The following is a 20,232-nucleotide window of genomic DNA, read 5'->3' as shown; positions in this document are numbered from 1 at the left end:
AAGAGAAGCTAGGTCAACACATGAGTGAGAAAGGAAGAAAGTCATGCTGATAGAGTTAGACGATGAGGAGTGGAAGGAGGTTTGTGAGCTGCATAAATGCTGCTTCTATGCTGTATATTCTATGTAATGTAATTCAATGGAATAAGAACAGTTTAATTCCTGCAGTTTCCACTCTCGTCTACTAACACACTGATACATAGTTCCAGAGACAGCAGCCATTCTCTGGTACCTTGCCCAGATTGCATTACATTGGCACGTGACTCTAGGCACTGAGTGCTTGTAGACCATTAGTCAGGCGAGACATCAAGATAAAGTGACTCTTAATCTGTATTAAAGCACGCCTTTCCAGCAGATTGTTTGGCAGTCAGGAGTGGAATCTCTAGCTGTTTTCCTTTCCTGAATCTTAGGGAATTGAGACCAACATCCAAAAGACTTGCAGGTGATAGGTAAATTGGCCGTTGTAAATTGCCCCTAGTGGAGGGAGGTGATAGGGAATATGGGATTACTGTAGGATTTGTATAAATGGGTGGTTGTTGGTCGGCACAGACTCGGTGGGCCGAAGGGCCTGTTTCAGTGCTGTATCTCTAAATAAAAATAAATTAAAAAAAGAAAACTGGTATGGAGCAGGGAACAAACATCTCGAGTACAAAGAGGTGGAAATTATGCCACAATTATTTAAAGTTCTGTTTAGACCACACCCTGAACTGTGTTCAGTTCTGGCAGGGCACCTTGGGAAGGATATATTGGCCTGTGAGGGGGTGTAGCACAGTTTCACCAGAACAATACTGGGGTTAAAAGGGTTAAATTATGAGGACAGATTGCATGCCATAAACATGGTTTGGATTCCCTCGAATAAAGGGATGATCTAATTGAGGTATTTAAGATGATTGAGAATAACTATTTCCTCTGGTAGGGCAAGTCCAGGACAAGGGGACATTAAAATTAGAGCCAGGCAGGTCAAGTTGATAGTTGTTGGGTAAGAGTATTACGGGTTAAGGAACCATGGTGTGCAGCTGGAGTTGACATCATGGCTGATCTGCATCTTATTGAATAGCAGGACGGGCTGAAGGGGCTGAGTGGCCTCCTCCTGTTCTTATATTCTGCTCATTGTTGAGCTGTCTATGAGTCTTCACTTTTTTATTATTTGAACTCTCTCTCCAATTCTGAACTCTAACAAATGCACTTGACCGTCGACAGACTTCTCGTCGTTTTCTGCAAATGTCGGAGGGAGTGGACTGGGGAGTTTCCGATCGGTATCAACCTCCACGAAGCTCGTTAATGGAAAACTCATCACCACCAGAAAGTGAGTAACTGGGAGGAGATGCAGAGAGTTGCAATAATTGCCACCTGTATTGTCACGTTGGCAGTCCTAGCTGGTACAGTTGTGTTAACAGAAAGGCTGGACTCTGTTCTTATTCTACTTCTGGTGGGGAACAGAGTGGAGCAGTGGAGTGGGAGGTGCAGGGGGGGTTTGCTAATGAGCATTACAATTGCAGCAACACATCATCAGTAGGGTACAGCTAACCTGTCTTATGACGATCCAATCCCAGCTCACGTTCCCTATTAGCGCGTGAACATAGAGACATTTACATAAAATCATTTACGGCACAGAAGGAGGCCATTCAGCCCATTGAATCCATGGAACTTGGAGAATTCTGTTCACAATGGTAGGAAGAGGGACGTTGAAGGCTCGAAAGGTGACTTTACAATGAATATTTGGCTGCCAGAAGCCAATTAGCCCTATGGTAAAATTTCTGGCACCTCCTACTTAGAACTTGGAAGGTCAAAAGGATTGTGAGGCCCTTCATTCACAGTCTGTGTTCCAGCTGATAACAGTGTAAAGAAAGAAATTTATGTAGTATCTTTCATGTTATCAGGGCATCCCAAAGCACTTTACAGTCAATGAACTACTTTTGAAGTATAGTCACTGTTGTAATTTAGGAAACACAGAGCCAATTTGCACATAGCAAGCTCCAACAAACAGCAGTGAGTTAACAACCAGTTGATCTCTTTCAGTGATGTTGGTTGAGGGGCAAATATTGGACAGGACACAGGGGAATATTCCATTGCTCCTCTTTGTAATAGTGCCATGGATCTTCCACCTGAGAGGGCAGATGGGGCCTCAGTTAACATCTCATCCAAAAAACGGCACCTCAGACAGTGCAGCACTCTCTCAGTACACCATTGGGAGTGTCAGCCTGGATAATGTACACTGGTTTCTGGAGTGGGAACCGAACTCTCAACCTTTTGACTCAAATGAGTGTGGACTGAGCTTTACTCTTTTTTTTCATGTCGAGGGGGCCTTTATTCCTCCGGCCCCCTTTAAAAACATATTTACAAAAATAACTTTATTAAAACAGATAAATAAACCAAAACTAAAATTAAAATGCCATGCTCGGCGTCGATGATGCACTCCAGTTCCTGCGGTGCCCACCGGTCGCGGAGGGCCTCAAGCGTGCCGGCGAACACCGCATGCTGCTTCTCCAGGGACACCCGGGCGCGAACGTAACCACGGAAGAGGGGCAGGCAATCAGGGTGGATGGACCCCCCCCCCTCGACGGCCCGCAATCTGGACCTGTGAATTGCCACCTTGGCCAAGCCCAGGAGCAGACCGACGAGGAGATCCTCCTCCCGGCCCAAGCCCCTCTGCACCGGGTGCCCAAAGATCAGGAGCGTGGGACTGAAGTGCAGCTAGAACTTGAGGAGCAGTTCCTTCAAATACTCGGGCTACAACCTCGCACACTCCGTATATATGTGAAACACGGACGCGTCCAGGCCGCAGAAAGTACAGGAGGCCTGGGAGTCCGTGAACCTGCTTAAAAGTCTATTGCACGGGACTGCTCTGTGCAGCAACCTCCATGCCAGGTCCCCGATGTAAAGGGGGAGGACTCCTGCGTACAGAGACCTCCATCGGGGTTTCCCCTCGCCGCCAGATGGCAACGCGGACCGCCAGGGCGTGTCCGGCCAGCTGACGAGGGCGAGGAAGTGGAGAGTGTGCAGGAGTAGCCCGTACAGGAAATCCCTCCACCCTGATTGGAATGGCACGGAGGGCATTTCTGAGAGGCGGCTCGGGTTGTGCGGGACCGACTCCCGAGGAGGGTTTCGGGGCCTTGGTCCGATGAGCGTTCCGCACTCCCAAGCCCCCTCACCACCCGCCGTGAGGGGCGTCCCGGGGGTTTTGGCGACTCCTCCGCCCGCCGGTCCATCCCCGGAGTCGGCCGCCTAGACAGCCGAGGCGCTCTCCTCCACCGGCGGGGGAGCTCACTGACTGGAGGTGACCATGTTCCAGATTCGGAATAGATCCCGGTAAAAGACAGGCAACTCCCTCAGAGAGGCGCAGCTAACGGACTCCGCCAGGAGCTGCATGTCGTCTTGAAGGCAGTGACACTGGCGGAAAAAATACGTCGCCAGCGCACACCATCTGGGAGGACGCTCGACGTACAGGTATCTCTGCAGGGTCCGAAGGCGGAGAGTCGCAGCCTGGGTGCGCAGGCACACCAGCGACTGGCCGCCCTCCTCGATCGGGAGACTCAGGACCGCGGCAGAGACCCAGTGTTTCCTCTTGCCCCAGAAGAAGTCGACGAGTTTCTTCTGGATCTTGGTGGCAAATGCAGGGGGCGGGGCCAAAGTGACCAACTGGTACCACAGCATGGAGGCCACCAGTTGGTTTATGACCAGCGTTCGGCCTCTGTAGGAAAGCACTCTGAGCAGTCCTGTCCAGCACCCCAGCCGAGTGGTGACTTTTGCCTCCAACTCCTGCCAGTTTGCCGGCCAGGCTTCCTCAGCGGGGCTAAGGTGGACTCCCAGATAGAGGAGGTGCGTGGTGAACAAAGTACAGTATAGCACAGGAACAGGCCATTCGGCCCTCCAAGCCTCCGCCGATCTTGATGCCTGCCTAAACTAAAACCTACTGCACTTATGGGGACTGTATCCCTCTATTCCCATCCTATTCATGTATTTGTCAAGATGCCTCTTAAACGTCATTATCGTACCTGCTTCCACCATCTCCCCCGGCAGCAAGTTCCAGGCACTCACCACCCTCTGTGTAAAGAACTTGCCTCACACATCCCCTCTAAACTTTGCCCCTCTCACCATAAACCTATGTCCCCTAGTAACTGACTCTTCCACCCTGGGAAAAAGCTTCTGACTATCCACTCTGTCCATGCCGCTCATAACTTTGTAAACCTCTATCATGTCGCCCCTCCACCTCCGTCGTTCCAGTGAAAACAATCCGAGTTTATCCAACCTCTCCTCATAGCTAATGCCCTCCAGACCAGGCAACATCCTGGTAAACCTCTTCTGTACCCTCTCCAAAGCCTCCACGTCCTTCTGGTAGTGTGGCGACCAGAACTGCACGCAATATTCCAAGTGTGGCCTAACTAAAGTTCTGTACAGCTGCAGCATGACTTGCCAATTTTTATACTCTATGCCCCGACCGATGAAGGCAAGCATGCCGTATGCCTTCTTGATTACCTTATCCACCTGCGTTGCCACTTTCAGTGACCTGTGGACCTGTACGCCCAGATCTCTCTGCCTGTCGATACTCCTAAGGGTTCTGCCATTTACTGTATACTTCCCACCTGCATTAGATCTTCCAAAATGCATTACCTCACATTTGTCCAGATTAAACTCCATCTGCCATTTCTCCGCCCAAGTCTCCAACCGATCTGTATCCTGCTGTATCCTCTGACAATCCTCATCACTATCCGCAACTCCACCAACCTTTGTGTCATCCACAAACTTACTAATCAGACCAGCTACATTTTCCTCCAAATCATTTATATATACTACAAAGAGCAAATGTCCCAGCACTGATCCCTGCGGAACACCACTAGTCACATCCCTCCATTCAGAAAAGCACCCTTCCACTGCTACCCTCTGTCTTCTATGACTGAGCCAGTTCTGTATCCATCTTGCCGGCTCACCTCTGATCCGGTGTGACATCACCTTTTGTACCAGTCTGCCATGAGGTACCTTGTCAAAGGCTTTACTGAAGTCCATATAGATAACATCCACTGCCCTTCCTTCATCAATCATCTTCGTCACTTCCTCAGAAAACTCAAATTAGTGAGACACGACCTCCCCTTCACAAAACCATGCTGCCTCTCGCTAATAAGTTTGTTTGTTTCCAAATGGGAGTAAATCCTGTCCCGAAGAATCCTGTCTAATAATTTCCCTACCACTGATGTAAGGCTCACCGGCCAATAATTTCCTGGATTATCCTTGCCAGCCTTCTTAAACAAAGGAACAACATTGGCTATTCTCCAGTCCTCTGGGACCTCACCTGAAGCCAATGAGGATGCAAAGATTTCTGTCAAGGCCCCAGCAATTTCTTCCCTTGCCTCCCTCAGTATTCTGGGGTAGATCCCATCAGGCCCTGGGGACTTATCTACCTTAATGCTTTGCGACACCCAACACCTCCTCCTTTTTGATAATGAGATGACTGAGACTATCTGCACTCCCTTCCCTAGGCTCATCATCCACCAAGTCTCTTTGGTGAATACTGATGCAAAGTACTCATTTAGTACCTCCCCCATTTCCTATGGCTCCACACATAGATTCCCTTCTCTGTCCTTGAGCGGGCGAACCTTTTCCCTAGTTACCCTCTTGCTCTTTATATATGTATAAAAAGCCTTGGGATTATCCTTAATCCTGTTTGCCAATGACTTTTCATGACCCCTTTTAGCCCTCCTGACTCCTTGCTTAAGTTCCTTCCGACTGTCTTTATATTCAAGGGCTTCGTCTGTTCCTAGCCTTCCAGCCCTTACGAATGCTTCCTTTTTCTTTTTGACTCGGCTCACAATATCCCTCGTTATCCAAGGTTCCCAAAACTTGCCAAACTTATCCTTCTTCCTCACCGGTACATGCTGGTCCTGGATTCTGATCAACTGACATTTGAAAGACTCCCACATGTCTGATGTTGATTTACCCTCAAACAGCCGCCCCCAATCTAAATTCTTCAGTTCCTGCCTAATATTGTTATAATTAGCCTTCCCCCAATTTAGCACCTTCACCCGAGGACTACTCTTATCCTTATCCACAAGTATCTTAAAACTTATGGAATTATGGTCACTGTTCTCGAAATGCTCCCCTGCTGAAACTTCGACCACCTGGCCGGGCTCATTCCCCAATACCAGGTCCAGTACGGCCCCATCCCAAGTTGGACTATCTACATATTGTTTCAAGAAGCCCTCCTGGATGCTCCTTACAAATTCTGCCCCATCTAAGCCCCTCGCACTAAGTGAGTCCCAGTCAATATTGGGCAAGTTAAAATCACCCACCACTACATCCCTGTTACGTTTACATCTTTCCAAAATCTGTCTACATATCTGCTCCTCTACCTCCCGCTGGCTGCTGGGAGGCCTGTAGAAAACCCCCAACATCGTGACTGCACCCTTCCTATTCCTGAGCTCCACCCATATTGCCTCACTGCATGACCCATCCGAGGTGTCCTCCCGCAGTACAGTTGTGATATTCTCCTGAACAAGTAATGCAACTCCCCCACCCCTTTTACATCCCCCTCTATCCCACCTGAAGCTTCTAAATCCTGGAACATTTAGCTGCCAATCCTGTCCTTCCCTCAACAAAGTCTCTGTAATAGCAACAACATCATAGTTCCAAGTACTAATCCAAGCTCTAAGTTCATCTGCCTTAACTGTTATACTTCTCGCATTGAAACAAATGCACTTCAGACCACCAGTCCCGCTGTGCTCCGCAACATCTCCCTGCCTGCTCTTCCTCTCATTTACTAGTTCCCCCTCATTTATTTCACTAGCTGTCCTACTGCTCTGGTTCCCACCCCGCTGCCACACTAGTTTAAACCCTCCTGAGTGACGCTAGCAAACCTCGCAGCCAGGATATTTGTGCCCCTCCAGTTTAGATGCAACCCGTCCTTCTTGTACAAGTCCCATCTGTCCCTGAAGAGATCCCAATGGTCCAGATATCTGAAACCCTCCCTTCTACACCAGCTGTTCAGCCACGTGTTTAGCTGCACTATCCTCCTGTTTCTAGCCTCACTGGCACGTGGCTCAGGGAGTAATCCCGATTACAGCCCTAGAGGTCCTGTCTTTTAACTTTCTACCTAACTCCCTAAACTCCCCTTGCAGGACCTCGTCACTCTTCCTGCCTATGTCATTGGTACTGATGTGTACCACAATGTCTGGCTGTTCACCCTCCCCCTTCAGAATGCCCTCTGTCCGTTCAGAGACATCCTTGACCCTGGCACCAGGGAGGCAACATACCATCCTGGAGGCTCTTTCACGTCCACAGAAGCGCCTATCTGTGCCCCTGACTATAGAGTCCCCTATAACTATTGCTCTTCTGCGCTTTGTCCCTCCCTGCTGAACAACAGTGCCAGCCATGGTGCCACTGCTCTGGCTGCTGCTGTTTTCCCCTGATAGGCCATTCCCCCCAACAGTATCCAAAATGGTATACTTGTTAGAGAGGGGGATAGCCACAGGTGCTCCACGCAAAAGGTGTCAACTCCTCCGGCAGGTAGTCCACCCACCACTGACCCACCAGGAGTCCGGAATATTTCTCCCAATTGATCCTCGCGGAGGACGCGGCAGAATAGGTCTGCTGGCAGTCGCGCATCCTCCGCAATTCAACGGGATCTGTGACTGCGAGGAGCACGTCATCGGCGTAAGCTGAGAGGACGACCCGCATGGCCGGCCCACGCAGAGCCAATCCCCTCAACCTCCTGTGAAGCAGGCACAGGAACGGCTCCACACAGATGGTGTACAATTGTCCGGTCATGGAGCATCCCTGACGCACTCCTATCCCAAAGTGAAGGGGCGCCGTCAAGGACTCGTTAACTTTGACCAGACACTCTGTGGCGGCATATAAAAGTCGGACCCGGGCTACAAGATGCGGCCCGAGACCGAAAGCACACAGAGTTCCGAAAAGGTATTCGTGATCCACCCTGTCGAACGCCTTCTCCTGATCGAGGGAGAGAAAGGCGACCGACAGACCAGTCCTCTGGGAAAGATGGATCAGGTCCCAGACCAGGTGGATGTTGTCCTGGATGGACCGGCCCGGGACCGTGTAGGACTGGTCGGGGTGGATCATATGGGCCAACACGGAGCCTGGGCAAAGATCTTATAATCCGTGCTGAGGAGGGAGACCGGACGCCAGTTTTTAAGCAGGCGGAGATCGCCCCTCTTCGGCAGCAGGATGATGACCACCCTGTGCCACGAGAGTGGCATCTTCCCGGTCGCCAGGCTTTCCCCCAGGAGCTGTGCGTAATCATCCCCCAGGACATTCCAGAACGCCGGGGAACTCCATGGTCAGCCCATCCAGCACCGGGGATTTGCCCCTCGAGAGCTGGTGGAGCCTCTCATCCTTCGATGCCCTCCGGGCTGACCTGCGGCAGGTCCTCCCACAAAACTCTGCGCGCGTCCTCGCTGGACGGATCTGGAGAGAACAACGCACTGTAATAAGTACGGACCAGGAGGCCCATTCCCTCCGGATCCGTGATGGAGGATCCGTCGTCGGCCAGCAGCTCAACGAGCTGCTTACGGAACCCCCGCCATTTTTCCAGCGAGTAGAAGAAGGGTGAGGCGCGGTCCAAATCTTCCAGGATCTGGATCCACGACCTCATGTACGCACCTCGGGACTCTATGAGCTGCAGGTCCCTCAGCGTGCCCTTCTCTTTATACGCCTGCCACAGGGCCGGGTACGTGACGGCATGACCGAGGCGGGACTCCAAGTCGAGCACCTCCCTCTCCAGGCGCCCGATCTCGGCTTCCCGCCTCTTGGTTGGCCCCTTCGCGTACTCCTGACAGAAGATGTGGACGTCTTGCCCACATCCCACCATAGCCTCATGAAGGGGAGCCCCCCTTCCTTCTCCAGTCGGCACAGAATTGACGGAACGAGTCCTCCAGCAGCCGGTGGTTAAAGTGCCAGTACGCAGACCCCGCGGCGGAGCGGAGTGAACTCCGCCCACACCAGGTGGTGGTCCGAGCACGGCACCAGCCGCATGGAAGCCACTGGGACGCGGGAGACGCACGCCTGCGAAAAGTGGAGGCGGTCGATTTGGAACCCTCCTCCTCCAGACCTCCACGTGAAGGTGCTGGAGGCGGGATGGAGATTCCACCAGATGTCCACTAAGTTAAGGGAGCTGATCAGTCCCCTCAACTTCTCCACCGACGCTTGGCCGCGCTGGGGACTGGAGCGATACCCCACCTCGAGGGTACAGTTAAAATCCCCCCCGAGGATGATGCACTTGCCGCTACCGATGGAGCTCAAGAGAGCGGACACTTCTTCAAAGAAGCGCGCTTGCAACGCACCTGGCCTGGGCCTGTACATGTTCACAAAGTGGAGCGGCACGATACCCAGGCGAACGGCAAGGTGGAACAAGCGGCCCGGCACTAGCTCCTTGACCCCCAAGATCTCCGGCTGAAAAGTTAGGGCCAACAAGAAATAGGGGTGAGATGACTCATGTAGATCCCACCCTGCTACTCCAGGAGCCAGGTGGCTTCATCTCCTGGAACGGTGTGGGTTTCCTGCAGAAAGCTCACCGCGTATCTCCCTTCCCTGAGGACTGAGAGATTGTGAAATCTGCGGTGAGACCCCCTGCTGTCATTGATGTTGAAGCTGGCTATGGTTATCTTCATGTCAAAGGTACTTAAAACCCGTCACCAACACCTCACTGTGAGGAGGGAGTGGAAGTGCACCTGGCCTTCCACTCCCCCAGCAACCCATTGAGGAATGCATTAAACCGGCGCCTCTCAACCAGTTTCATGCCCGCACCCTTGCCCGCTTTCTTGAGGGCGGCACAGACGGACTGGATGATTCGCGGCAGACTCAACCAACGGCCGAGGGCCAGCTGAACTTTATCGCGGAAATCCCGTGGGGATGAGAGGAGACTTGGTGGGAGGCCGAGGGACTCCACCACCTCACTGGCGATGGAATCAAGGTCGTCCTCCTTGCCTCACACCGAGTCCCCGTCCTCCTCCGGGTCGTCACCGCCAGCGACCAACACGCCCACCACACACTGTGGTGCGGACGTCCTGGCCGCGCCAGCTGGTCCCACCTCCGTCACAATCCCACCCCCAGGATCGATGGCGGAGGAGTCCTCTCTGGGTTCTACTGTGAAACTAGAACCTGTGGGCGCCAGCGGTTCAGGACCCCCTTCCACCTCCGTCCCCAGGCCAATGAGTGGTCCAGGGAAGACGGAAGTTCCCGACTCCGTAAATCCAGCCAGAGCCGTGACCGGAGGCGGAGAGAGGAGGCCATCTCCCGCTCCGCCAGCACCCACAGGCCCAGCAGATGGGGCAGCATTTTCCCTTATAACCGGGTCGGGTGGCTCCTGGTTGGTGGTGGACTCCGGCTGGGAGGGCCGACCCTTTGGGGCCTCGCCCTCCCCTCCACTCAGGGCACCCAACCCAGTGGCAGTGGCAGAAAGGGCGGCGTTCCCAGGCTCCCCCACCAGGTGGGGAAGCAGGGCCCCACTTACTCCTTCAGGAGGGGCCTCATGTACAGGGGCCTTCCCCTCCCCTCCATCCTGAGGGTTAGGGAGCTCCTGCCTGGACTTTGCAGCCTTGATGATGGTGGTGGCAGGGGGAACATGGGGACCCGAAACAGGAGATGGCTCCCCTCCAACAGATGGGCCCTGCACATCATGGCCCTGTGTTACTTTTGTGGAGGGGTGCCTTCTCCTCTTTTTCCCTGTTGGTCGCGGAGGCTCAGAGACCTCCATGCCATCAGAGGCCTCCGCCTCCGCACTCTTTTTTTTTAAGTCACCCTGGGCCTGAGCCCAGCCCTGGGGCGTGGGCTCCCCGAGTTCGGGCCTTGGGCTGAGCTCAGGCTCGGGTCGTGTCAATGTGTTCAGGGGACGTGTCTCTTGATATTTATTTTTCCTCCGCGCCTTCCTTCCACCTGGACGGGCACTCCCCACCCCGCCGCAGGCCGTGAAGATCACAGCCTCTGGAACTAATTGAATGGTGTCTGGTAGAGGTGTAGTGGGGTGGGAGGAGGTGCAGCGGCGCCACCCTGGGCTGCTGAGCTGGAGTTGGCAGCGGGGAGGTTGGGGCAGTTCTTACGAACATGCCCCACCCCCTTGCAGACATGGCACCGTGCCCCGTCCAAGGTCCAGAAGACGCGGTAGGCCGTCCCCTGGAATTCTACATTGAAATGGCCCTCTAAGACCTCCTCCCGCGCCAGCTGCATGAATAGCTGGCGCGGAAGGAGTACACATGCCGGAGGCTGTTCTCCCGAAGACCGAGCGGGACTGGGGTGAGCCCCGTCTTTACCTCCCCCAGATGGTGCAGGTGGGGAAGGAGGAGCTCACCAGGAATTAAGGGTGGGACATTCGATAGAATGACCTTTTGCGTAGTGGCCTCCAGGGGGTCCACTGGCAGAAAGGTCCCACCCACGGTGAGCCACTTGCTCAGAGCCAGGGACACCGCCCGCTCGGTCTTCAGGAAAAGCACCGCCTTCCCGTACATTTTTGAGGCAGCAACAATGGCCGAAGGGCCGACAACCTCGGCCATTGCCTTTATGACATGTTTGGGTGGACGTAGCTCTTGACCCCATGCTTCGATGTTATTAATGCAAACGGTGACGGGGCAACAGGTGCAGCTGCAGCAGCATATGTGTGGGCAGGCCTCGCCACCGGCGAAGAGGGGCTTTCCATGGGGTTGCAGAGCTACGCCCATTCCCAAGAAACAAAGCACACAACAGTTTCCTCTTTAACTCAAGCAATATGATGGGGTGGGGAGGATGGGAGTAGAGGAGTATAGGGCTGAAAAGGACAAGGAGAGAAGAGGATAGGCGGCCGAGTGATGGAAGGGAGAGAACAGCTGCGAGGATATTACAGTTCAGTTGGTGGTTGGAGCACCTTGCTGCAGAGTCTACAGTCCAGTCTTCCAGTTAGGGGAGGGCTCTTGGCCTGGGTCAGCTAGAGCCGCCCGGTTCTCTCCCTTTTCTGCTGTCATATAAAGATAGTCTTCAGCTCCAGCTGTCCCGAGCCACAGAGTTGGGGGTGGGGAGGGAGCCCCTTTTGTGCAGGATGGCAGATAAATACAAGGGCTCCCTATAGAATTTGGCAGCCTGGATCTTCTGGTGCCTCCTCCCTCCCCCAACAGTCCAAACAACCAACAGTTCTCTGGTGCTCCAACACCCACCTCTCCAAAATGACTTGCAGGTCTTCTTAGTCTTGCAAAAGTTCCACAATAAATGCAGCTGTCTCCACTCTGCAGTTACTCCACTCTGCTCTCTCCACTCCAGGTGCAGCTGCTCTCCCTTATTGCTGGCAGGAAGTGCTTCACAAATTGCCCAGCCGATCCCAGTGCTGTACCTGCCCTGGGAGTGTTTGATGGGGACAGTGTAGAGGGAGCTTTACTCTGTATCTAACCCCGTTTTTTTTTTTCTCGTTTTTTTTGGTAACCTTTCAATGTCACCGAGGGCAGAACATAGACAGAGAGAAAGTCTCAATAACCCTGTTTTATTTTTTTTGTAGAGGGAGCTTTACTCTGTATCTAACCCCTGTGCTGTACCTGTCCTGGGAGTGTTTGATGGGGGACAGTGTAGAGGGGGCTTTACTCTGTATCTAACCCCTGTGCTGTACCTGTCCTGGGAGTGTTTGATGGGGGACAGTGTAGAGGGAGCTTTACTCTGTATCTAACCTACTCTGCCCTGGGAGTGTTTTTTCACTTTCTCACCTTGATTGTTCTTTATCAGAATATAACCTATTTATTTTTGCCCCCTAGGATTGTGGAGAATGGTGAAGAGAGGGTGGAAATCGAGGAAGACGGGCAGCTGAAGTCAGTCCGAGTAAACGGTAAGCGAGATAGGAGGGCCAGGAGAGACTAGGCCGCACGCAGTCAACTGGACAGCAGCAGCAGGGTATCCTGGGGAGCAACTAGAGAAGAGATCAGTGGGAAGCAAATGGCAACGAGACAGGAAGGATAGAACACGTCAGCGATTAGAAATTTTGACTAGAGGCGTTCAGTGTTACTTGCAAGATTCCAGAATAACTATATTTCTAGAAATAAAGAAGATCTTCCCTTGCCCATTCCTTTCGGTCCTTGGTCTTGTTTATTCTCAATAGAAACAGCTAGTGTTAGAGGGCAATTAGGGAAGGGGGAAGGGGAATGACTGCTGGCCAAGCCAGCGATGCCCACATTCCACGAACAAATAAAAAAAAAAACAATTCTCCCCACCTTCTCAAGGGCAATTAGGTATGGGTAACAAATGCTGGCCTTGCCAGTGATGTCACATCTCATGAAAGAATAAAAAAAAGTATGTTGGTAGGCTGTGCCCCCCATTTTGCTTATGCTTAATGGTCAAACTGGTCTGAGGAGGTGGAAACCCAGTGTAGGCTGAACTTTGAAGGTGGCCTGGAGAGGGACAAGCAAAGCACCCGACTTGAGGCCTGCAGGTAAGCCAGGCCATGAAAGATGTCGCAAAGGAAATTACGTGAGAAGATAGTTTTATAAAAATGTTCGTAGAATCAGAGAATGATCAGAGAAGGAGGCTGTTCGGCCCATTGTGTCTGTGCCAGCTCTTTGAAAGAGCTATCCAATTAATATCACTCCCTCTGCTTTTTTTTTTACTTGTGGGATGTGGTAATTTGTTGCCATTGAGAAGGTGGTGGTGAGCTGTCTTCTTGAACCGCTGCAGTCCATGTAGGGTAGGTACACCTACAGTGCTGTTAGGGAGTTCCAGGATTTTGACCCAGCAACAGTGAGGGAATGGTGATATAGTTCCAAGTCAGGATGGTGTGTGACTTGGAGGGGAACTTGCAGGTGGTGATGTTCCCATGCATCTGCTGCCCTTGTCCTTCTAGGTGGTCGAGGTCGGGGGTTTGGAAGGTGCTGTCGAAGGAGACTTGGTGAGTTGCTGCAGTGCATCTTGTATATGGTGGACAGGCTTTGGGGAGACAGGAGGTGAGTTACTCATTGCAGAACTCTCAGCCTCAGACTTGCTCTTATAGCCGCAGTATCTATATGGCTGGTCCAGTTAACTTCTGGTCAGTGGTAACCCCCCCTTCCCCAGGATGTCTATGGCGGGAGATTCAGTGACGGTAATGCTATTGAATGTCAAGGGGAGATGGTTAGATTCTCTCTTGTTGGAGATGGTCATTGCCTGGCATTTGTGTGGTGTGAATGTTACTTGCCAGTTATCAGCTCAAGCCTGAATGTTGTCCAGGTCTTGCTGTATGTGAGTACAGACTGTTTCATTATCTGAGGAGTTGTGAATGGAACTGAACATTGTGCAAGCATCAGTGAACATCCCAATTTCAAACCTTATGATTGAAGGAAGGTCATTCATGAAGCAGCTCAAGATGGTTGGGCCTAGGGACACGACCCTGAGGAACTCCTGCAGTGATGTCCTGGGACAGAGGCCTTTGTCAACCACAGCTATTTGTGTTAGGTACGACTCCAGTCAAACTCTTTTCTTTGAAAGTGTGCCATGGGATCTATTATGTCATTCTGAGAGGGCAGACGGGGCCTCGGTGTAACATCTTATCTGAGGATGCATGCAGCAGTGCTCCACTTTCATAAAACCCAGCTGGTTCACTAGTGTGCTTTACGGATGGAAACCTGCCATCCTTATCCAGACTGGGCACCCCGTCCACCGCCTTCAACATTCACTCCTTCCACCACCGATGTACAGTGGCAGCAGTGTGTGCCATCTACAAGATGCACTGCAGCAACTCACCAAGGCTCCTTAGACAGCACCTTCCAAACCTGTGACCTCTACCACCTAGAAGGACAAGGGCAGCAGATGCATGGGAACACCACCACCTGCAAGTTCCCCTCCAAGCCACACACCATCCTGACTTGGAACTATCTCACTGTTCCTTCACTGTCGCTGTGTCAAAATCCTGGAACTCCCTCCCTAACAGCCCTGTGGGTGTACCCGCACCAGATGGACTGCAACAGTTCAAGAAGACAGCTCACCACCACCTTCTCAATTAGGGATGGGCAATAAATGCTGTCCTAGCCAGTGATGCCCACATCCCATGAAAGAGTAAAAAAAAAATGAGATTCCAGTCATATGCCAAATGATTGACATTTAACTGCCCTTTGAAGTGGCCTAGCAAACCACCACAAAGAATAACCAGAAGAAAACCGGACAAATCACTTGACTGCGGCCTAGCATCGAATGGGAACACAATAAAAGGCACATTCAGTCCAGTTGACCCCGAAATGTCATCTTTCTTAACATCTGGGGACAGGTGTCAAAGTTGGGAGAGCTGTTCCACAGAGTGCTGAAGCAACAGTCTGACATAATCATAGCCATTAGCCATGGTCTCCTCCATCACCATCGCTGGGTATGATCTGCCCCATTGGTAGGTTTAGACCCAGCAGAGGTGGAGACACAGTAGTAAACAGGCGGGAGTATGAGACGAAGCACAAGATGTGTGTATAGAATTTGGTTGACGGTAAAACTATAAACGAGGCTGTATCACATAACGGGAAACTGTTACAAAGCTTCAATTCCAGGGTGATGGCTCCTTTGATTGATGGAAGGATATACTCCAGTAACTGAACAGAGACCTTTGATTAAGGAAATTAATTAGTGTATGGTGATGCTTCCCCACACTCCCCATCCTACACCTGTAAGGACAAACTTCTACCTAAATTGTGAATCCTCAATCCTGATTGTTTCAGGTATTCATCCCTCATGCATCTCCCATTTCCTTTGCCCCACCATTGGAGATTATACATTCAGGTGTCTGGGCCCTAAGCGCTGGAATTCCCTCTCTGACTCTCTACTTCGCTCTCCTCCTTTAAGACGCTCCTTAAAACCTACCTCTTTGGCCAAGCTTCTGATCACGTGTCCTAATATCTCCATATGAGGTTCAGTGTCAAATGTTGTCAGGTATTCATAAGAACATAAGACATTTGGCCCCTCAAGCCTGTTCCGTCATTCACGAAGATCATGGCTGAACTTCTACCTCAGCTCCACTTTCTCACCCTATCCCCATATAAGGATGTAAATGCGTTGGAAGCAATTCAGAGAAGGTTTACTAGACTAATACATGGAATGGGTGGGTTGTCTTATGAAGAAAGTTTGGAGAGGCTAGGCTTGTATCCGCTGGAATTTAGAAGAGTAAGAGGCAACTTGATTGAAACATATAAGATCTTGAAGGGTCTTGACAGGGTGGATGCTGAGAGGATGTTTCCCTTTGTGGGAGAGGCTAGAACTAGTGGGGGACACAATTTAAAAATAAGGGGTCACCCATTTAAGACAGGGAGGAGGAGAGATCTTTTCTCTGAGGGTTGAGTGTCTTTGGAACTCTCTTCCTCAAAAGGTGGTGGTAGTAGAGTCTTTGAATATTTCCCCTTTGTACCTAAAAATCTATCAATATGTCTTGAATATACTCAAAAACTGGGTATCCACAGCTCACTGGGGTTGAGAATTGTCAAGATCCCCAACCAATCCTTTGAGTGAAGATATTTCTCCTCCTCTCATTCCTAATCAGCTGACCCCTTATCCTGAGATTATGACCCCTAGTTCTAGACTCTCCAGCCAGGGGAAACAGCCTCTCAGCATCTACCCTGTCAAGCCCTCTAAGAATGTTATACGTTTCAATGAGATCACCTCTCATTCTTCTCAACTACAGAGAATATCGGCCCATTCTACTCGATTTCTGCGCATAGGACAGCCCTTGCATCCGAGGATTTAATCTAGTGAACCTTCGTTGCACTCCCTCTAAGGCAAGTTCTATCTTCCCTTAGATAAAGAGACCAAAACTGTACACAATACTCCAGGTTAGAGGCCTGCTTTAGGTTGGGAAAAAGAACCCGACCCGAACCTGACCGAACCACAGCGGCCCTGAGCCCGATCCGACCCGACCCGAACCCGCCACTAGTCGGCCCGACCATCCATCGAACTTGCAAGAAGCTGCAGCGTATGCGCGAGACGTCACAGTGACGTCACTCACTCGCTGCGCAGACTCAGTTTCGTCCCGGACTCCCAGCTCAGGTAGTTTTTTAATTTCAATACTTACCGTGTGTGTCCGGCCCGACCCGACCCAGCTCGATCTGGACTTGGCCCGACCTGACCCGAGCCCGAAAGCCGGCCCCGGAAGATGGACCCGACCCGAACCCGACACATGTCGTTGGGTCCCGTCGGGTTCGGATTGGGTAGCAGGCAGCTGTGGTCTCACCATAGTCCTATATAATTGCAGCAAGACTTCCTTACTCCAATCCACTTATAATAAAGGCTAACATACCATTTGCCTTCCTTATTGCTTGCTGTGCATGCTGTAAAGCACCTTAGTACATTTTACTACATTAAAGGCACTATATAAATGCAAGTTATTGATTCACCTGTATAAACATCTTTTCTCTTTGGGATCTGTATTCTAATTCAAGTCTATAGATGGAATTATATTATCTTTGTTCCCCATTCAGACCCTACAAGGAATAAGTTTGACCATTTCAATCCACTTTTTGGTTTGCACAGAAACATAGAAAATAGGAGCAGGAGTAGGCCATTCGGGCCTGCTCCGCCATTCAAAAAGATCGTGGCTGATGGTCTAATTCAGTACCCTGTTCCTGCTTTCTCCCCATATCCCTTGATCTCTTTGACGTTAAGAATGCATGTGACAACGGCACAGGATTCTACCCCCCACCCCCACAACTCCCAGCAATGCAACACAAGATGGCAGTCACACCAAAGGGAGTATGCAAGGATGGCTAGGGTGGGGTAATTGGGGTAGAATGTTGGAAGTTGAGGGTCAAGGTGCGTGCTTGGCCAGAATTAAGGGGGCTTTACCATGTGTTTTGGTACAGAGTGGGGCAAGTACTCCATAAGCACCAACGTTGTACACGTCAATGAGCATGAATCATAGAAGGAGGCCATTCAGCCCATCATGCCTGTGCTGACTCTTTGAAAGAGTTATCCATATAGTCCCACTCGCCTGGCTCTTTCCCCATAACCCTGCAAATTTCTCCTTTTCAAATATATGAACAATTACCTTTGGGAAGTTATTATTGAATCTGCTTCCACTCCCCTTTCAGGCAGTATGTTCCAGATCATAACAATCGCTATGTATAAAAGACTTCTCCACATCTCCTCCCCTCTGATTCTTTTACCAATTACCTTAAATCTGTGTCCTCTAGTTACCAACTGTCAGTCAGGGTCTAATTGAAAATACCCCGACCTTTGGGGTGGGGCCACAGACTGTGGGTTGTTGTTATTTACTGTCGGTCCATCCCATCCAGGTGCAGAAGACCAGGTAGCCCTCGCCCTGGAGCTGAGCCGACGGGAGCAGCAGGATCACCAACGGGAACCCTCACATGGGATGCAAGCCCGATTGCCTGGGACCTCACATCAGTACTATGGCTACGATGACGATTCTGAAGATGATGAGGACTTGCAGCTGGCCATGGCTTACAGCCTCTCCGAGATGGAAGCCCGCGGGCATGGAGCAGGTGGGCAGGGGAAGAGGCGCAGCAAGACAACAGAGGTGGAGGGGGGAGCGCCCGCGAATGGGGACAAGATGGGCAGGGGAGCCAGGAGTGCGCAATCCCGCCTGCCGCAAGGGGGTGCTAAGCCTGCTGATGGTGGAAGTAAGACCACAAACGTTGGTGGGCACAGGGCAAAGGCACCAAGCGTAGCCAAGGAGCCACAGGCATCTACGGAGCAGCAGCCAGTGAAGACAAAGGGGGGCTGGAAATGTCTCCTCTGCTGAGCGTTGTTGGTGCCAATTGCTAGGTGGTTGATTTATGTTGACCATTTCCCCATCCACTACCCCCACCCCAGCAGTATAGGAGCTAGAAGAGCAGCTGAGAAATATAAACAAGGGCGAAAGCAAATGGGATTGTCAGGTCATTGATACTTTAAGGGTCTCGTTGATTTAGTCTGAATTCACACTATTCTCAACAATAACTCCTCAACGTAACGTTTTTAGCATAGTAAAATGTCCCAAGGTGCTTCGCAGGAGTGTTATCAAACAAAATATGACGTTGAGCCACATAAGGCGATATTGGGAGAGGTGGCCATAAGCTGGGTCAAAGAATAGGATTTTAAGAAGTGCCTTAACGGAGGAGAGAGAGGGGAGACGTTTAGGGAGGGAGTTCCAGAGCTCAGAGCCTAGGCAGCTGAAGGCATGATCAGCAGTGGCAACTTGATTGAAACATATAAGAACCTGAGGGGTCTCGACAGGGTGGATGTGAAAAGGATGTTTCCCCTTGTGGGAGAATCCAGAACTAGGGGTCACTGTTTAAAAAATTTAAGACAGAGATGAGGAGAAATTTTTTCTCTCAGGAGGTCGTGAATCTTTGGAACTCTCTTCCTCAAAAGGCAGTGGAAGCAGAGTCTTTAAATATTTTTAAGGCAGAGGTAGATAGATTCTTGAGAAACAAGGGGGTGAAAGGTTATCGGGGGTAGGTGGAAATGTGGAGTCGAGGTTACAGTCAGATCAGCCATGATCGTATTGAAAGGCGGAGTAGGCTCGAGGGGCCGAGTGGCCTATTCCTGCTCCTAATTCGTCGGTTTGTATGGTGGAACAGTGGAAATCGGGGATGCGCAGGTATCAGAGGAGCACAGAGACCTTGGAGGGTTGTAGGGCTAGAGGAAGTTATAGAGATAGGGAGGGGTGAGGCCATGGAGGGATTGAATCACGAGGATGAGAATTTTAAAATCGAGGCGTTGCTCAACTGTTCACAATATATATCAATGATTTGGATGTGGGGACTAAATGTAATATTTCCAAGTTCGCGGATGACACAAAACTAGGTGGGAATGTGTGTTGTGAGGAAGATGCAAAGCAGCTTCAATGGGATTTGGACAGACTTAGTGCGTGGGCAAGAACATGACAGATGGAATATAATGTGGAAAAATGTGAGATTATCCACTTTGGTAGGAGGAATAGACGTGCAGAGTATTCCTTAAATGGTAAGAGATTATAAAGTGTAGATGTACAAAGGGACCTGGGTCTCCTTGTCAATAAGTCACTGAAAGCTAACATGCAGGTGCAGCAAGCAGTTAAGGAGGCTATTGGTATGTTGGCCTTTATTGCAAGAGGATTCGAGTACAGGAGGAGTGAAGTCTTGCTTCAATTGTATAGAACCTTGGCTAGACCACACCTGGAGTATGATGTGCAGTTTTGGTCCCCTTACCTTAGGAAAGATATTATTGCCATAGAGGGAGTGCAACCAAGATTCACCAGACTTGTTCCTGGGATGGCGGGACTGTCCTATGAAAAGAGACTGGGGAAACTGGGCCTGTATTCTCTCGAGTTTCGAAGAATGAGAGGTGATCTCATTGAAA

At 50.9% G+C, this 20,232-nt stretch overlaps 1 protein-coding gene across 3 annotated transcripts in view; it reads left to right on the top strand.

Moving 5' to 3' along the window:
* The window catches only part of dnajb2 (DnaJ heat shock protein family (Hsp40) member B2), a 72,884-nt gene that overhangs the window by 34,338 nt on the left and 18,314 nt on the right, over positions 1 to 20,232 (top strand). For all 3 annotated transcript variants that reach the window (XM_068034802.1, XM_068034801.1, XM_068034800.1), the window contains exons 7-9: positions 1,198 to 1,303; positions 12,711 to 12,781; positions 18,183 to 18,392. In XM_068034802.1, the coding sequence (XP_067890903.1) occupies positions 1,198 to 1,303; positions 12,711 to 12,781; positions 18,183 to 18,392 (387 nt within the window). The remainder of the gene's footprint in view (positions 1 to 1,197; positions 1,304 to 12,710; positions 12,782 to 18,182; positions 18,393 to 20,232) is intronic.

The sequence above is a fragment of the Heterodontus francisci genome, chromosome 7 (genome assembly GCF_036365525.1).
Source record: "Heterodontus francisci isolate sHetFra1 chromosome 7, sHetFra1.hap1, whole genome shotgun sequence".
In the NCBI taxonomy this organism is placed as follows: Eukaryota; Metazoa; Chordata; class Chondrichthyes; order Heterodontiformes; family Heterodontidae; genus Heterodontus; species Heterodontus francisci.
The sequence above is the reverse complement of the archived record's forward strand: the minus strand, read 5'-3'. Positions and strand labels throughout refer to the sequence as shown.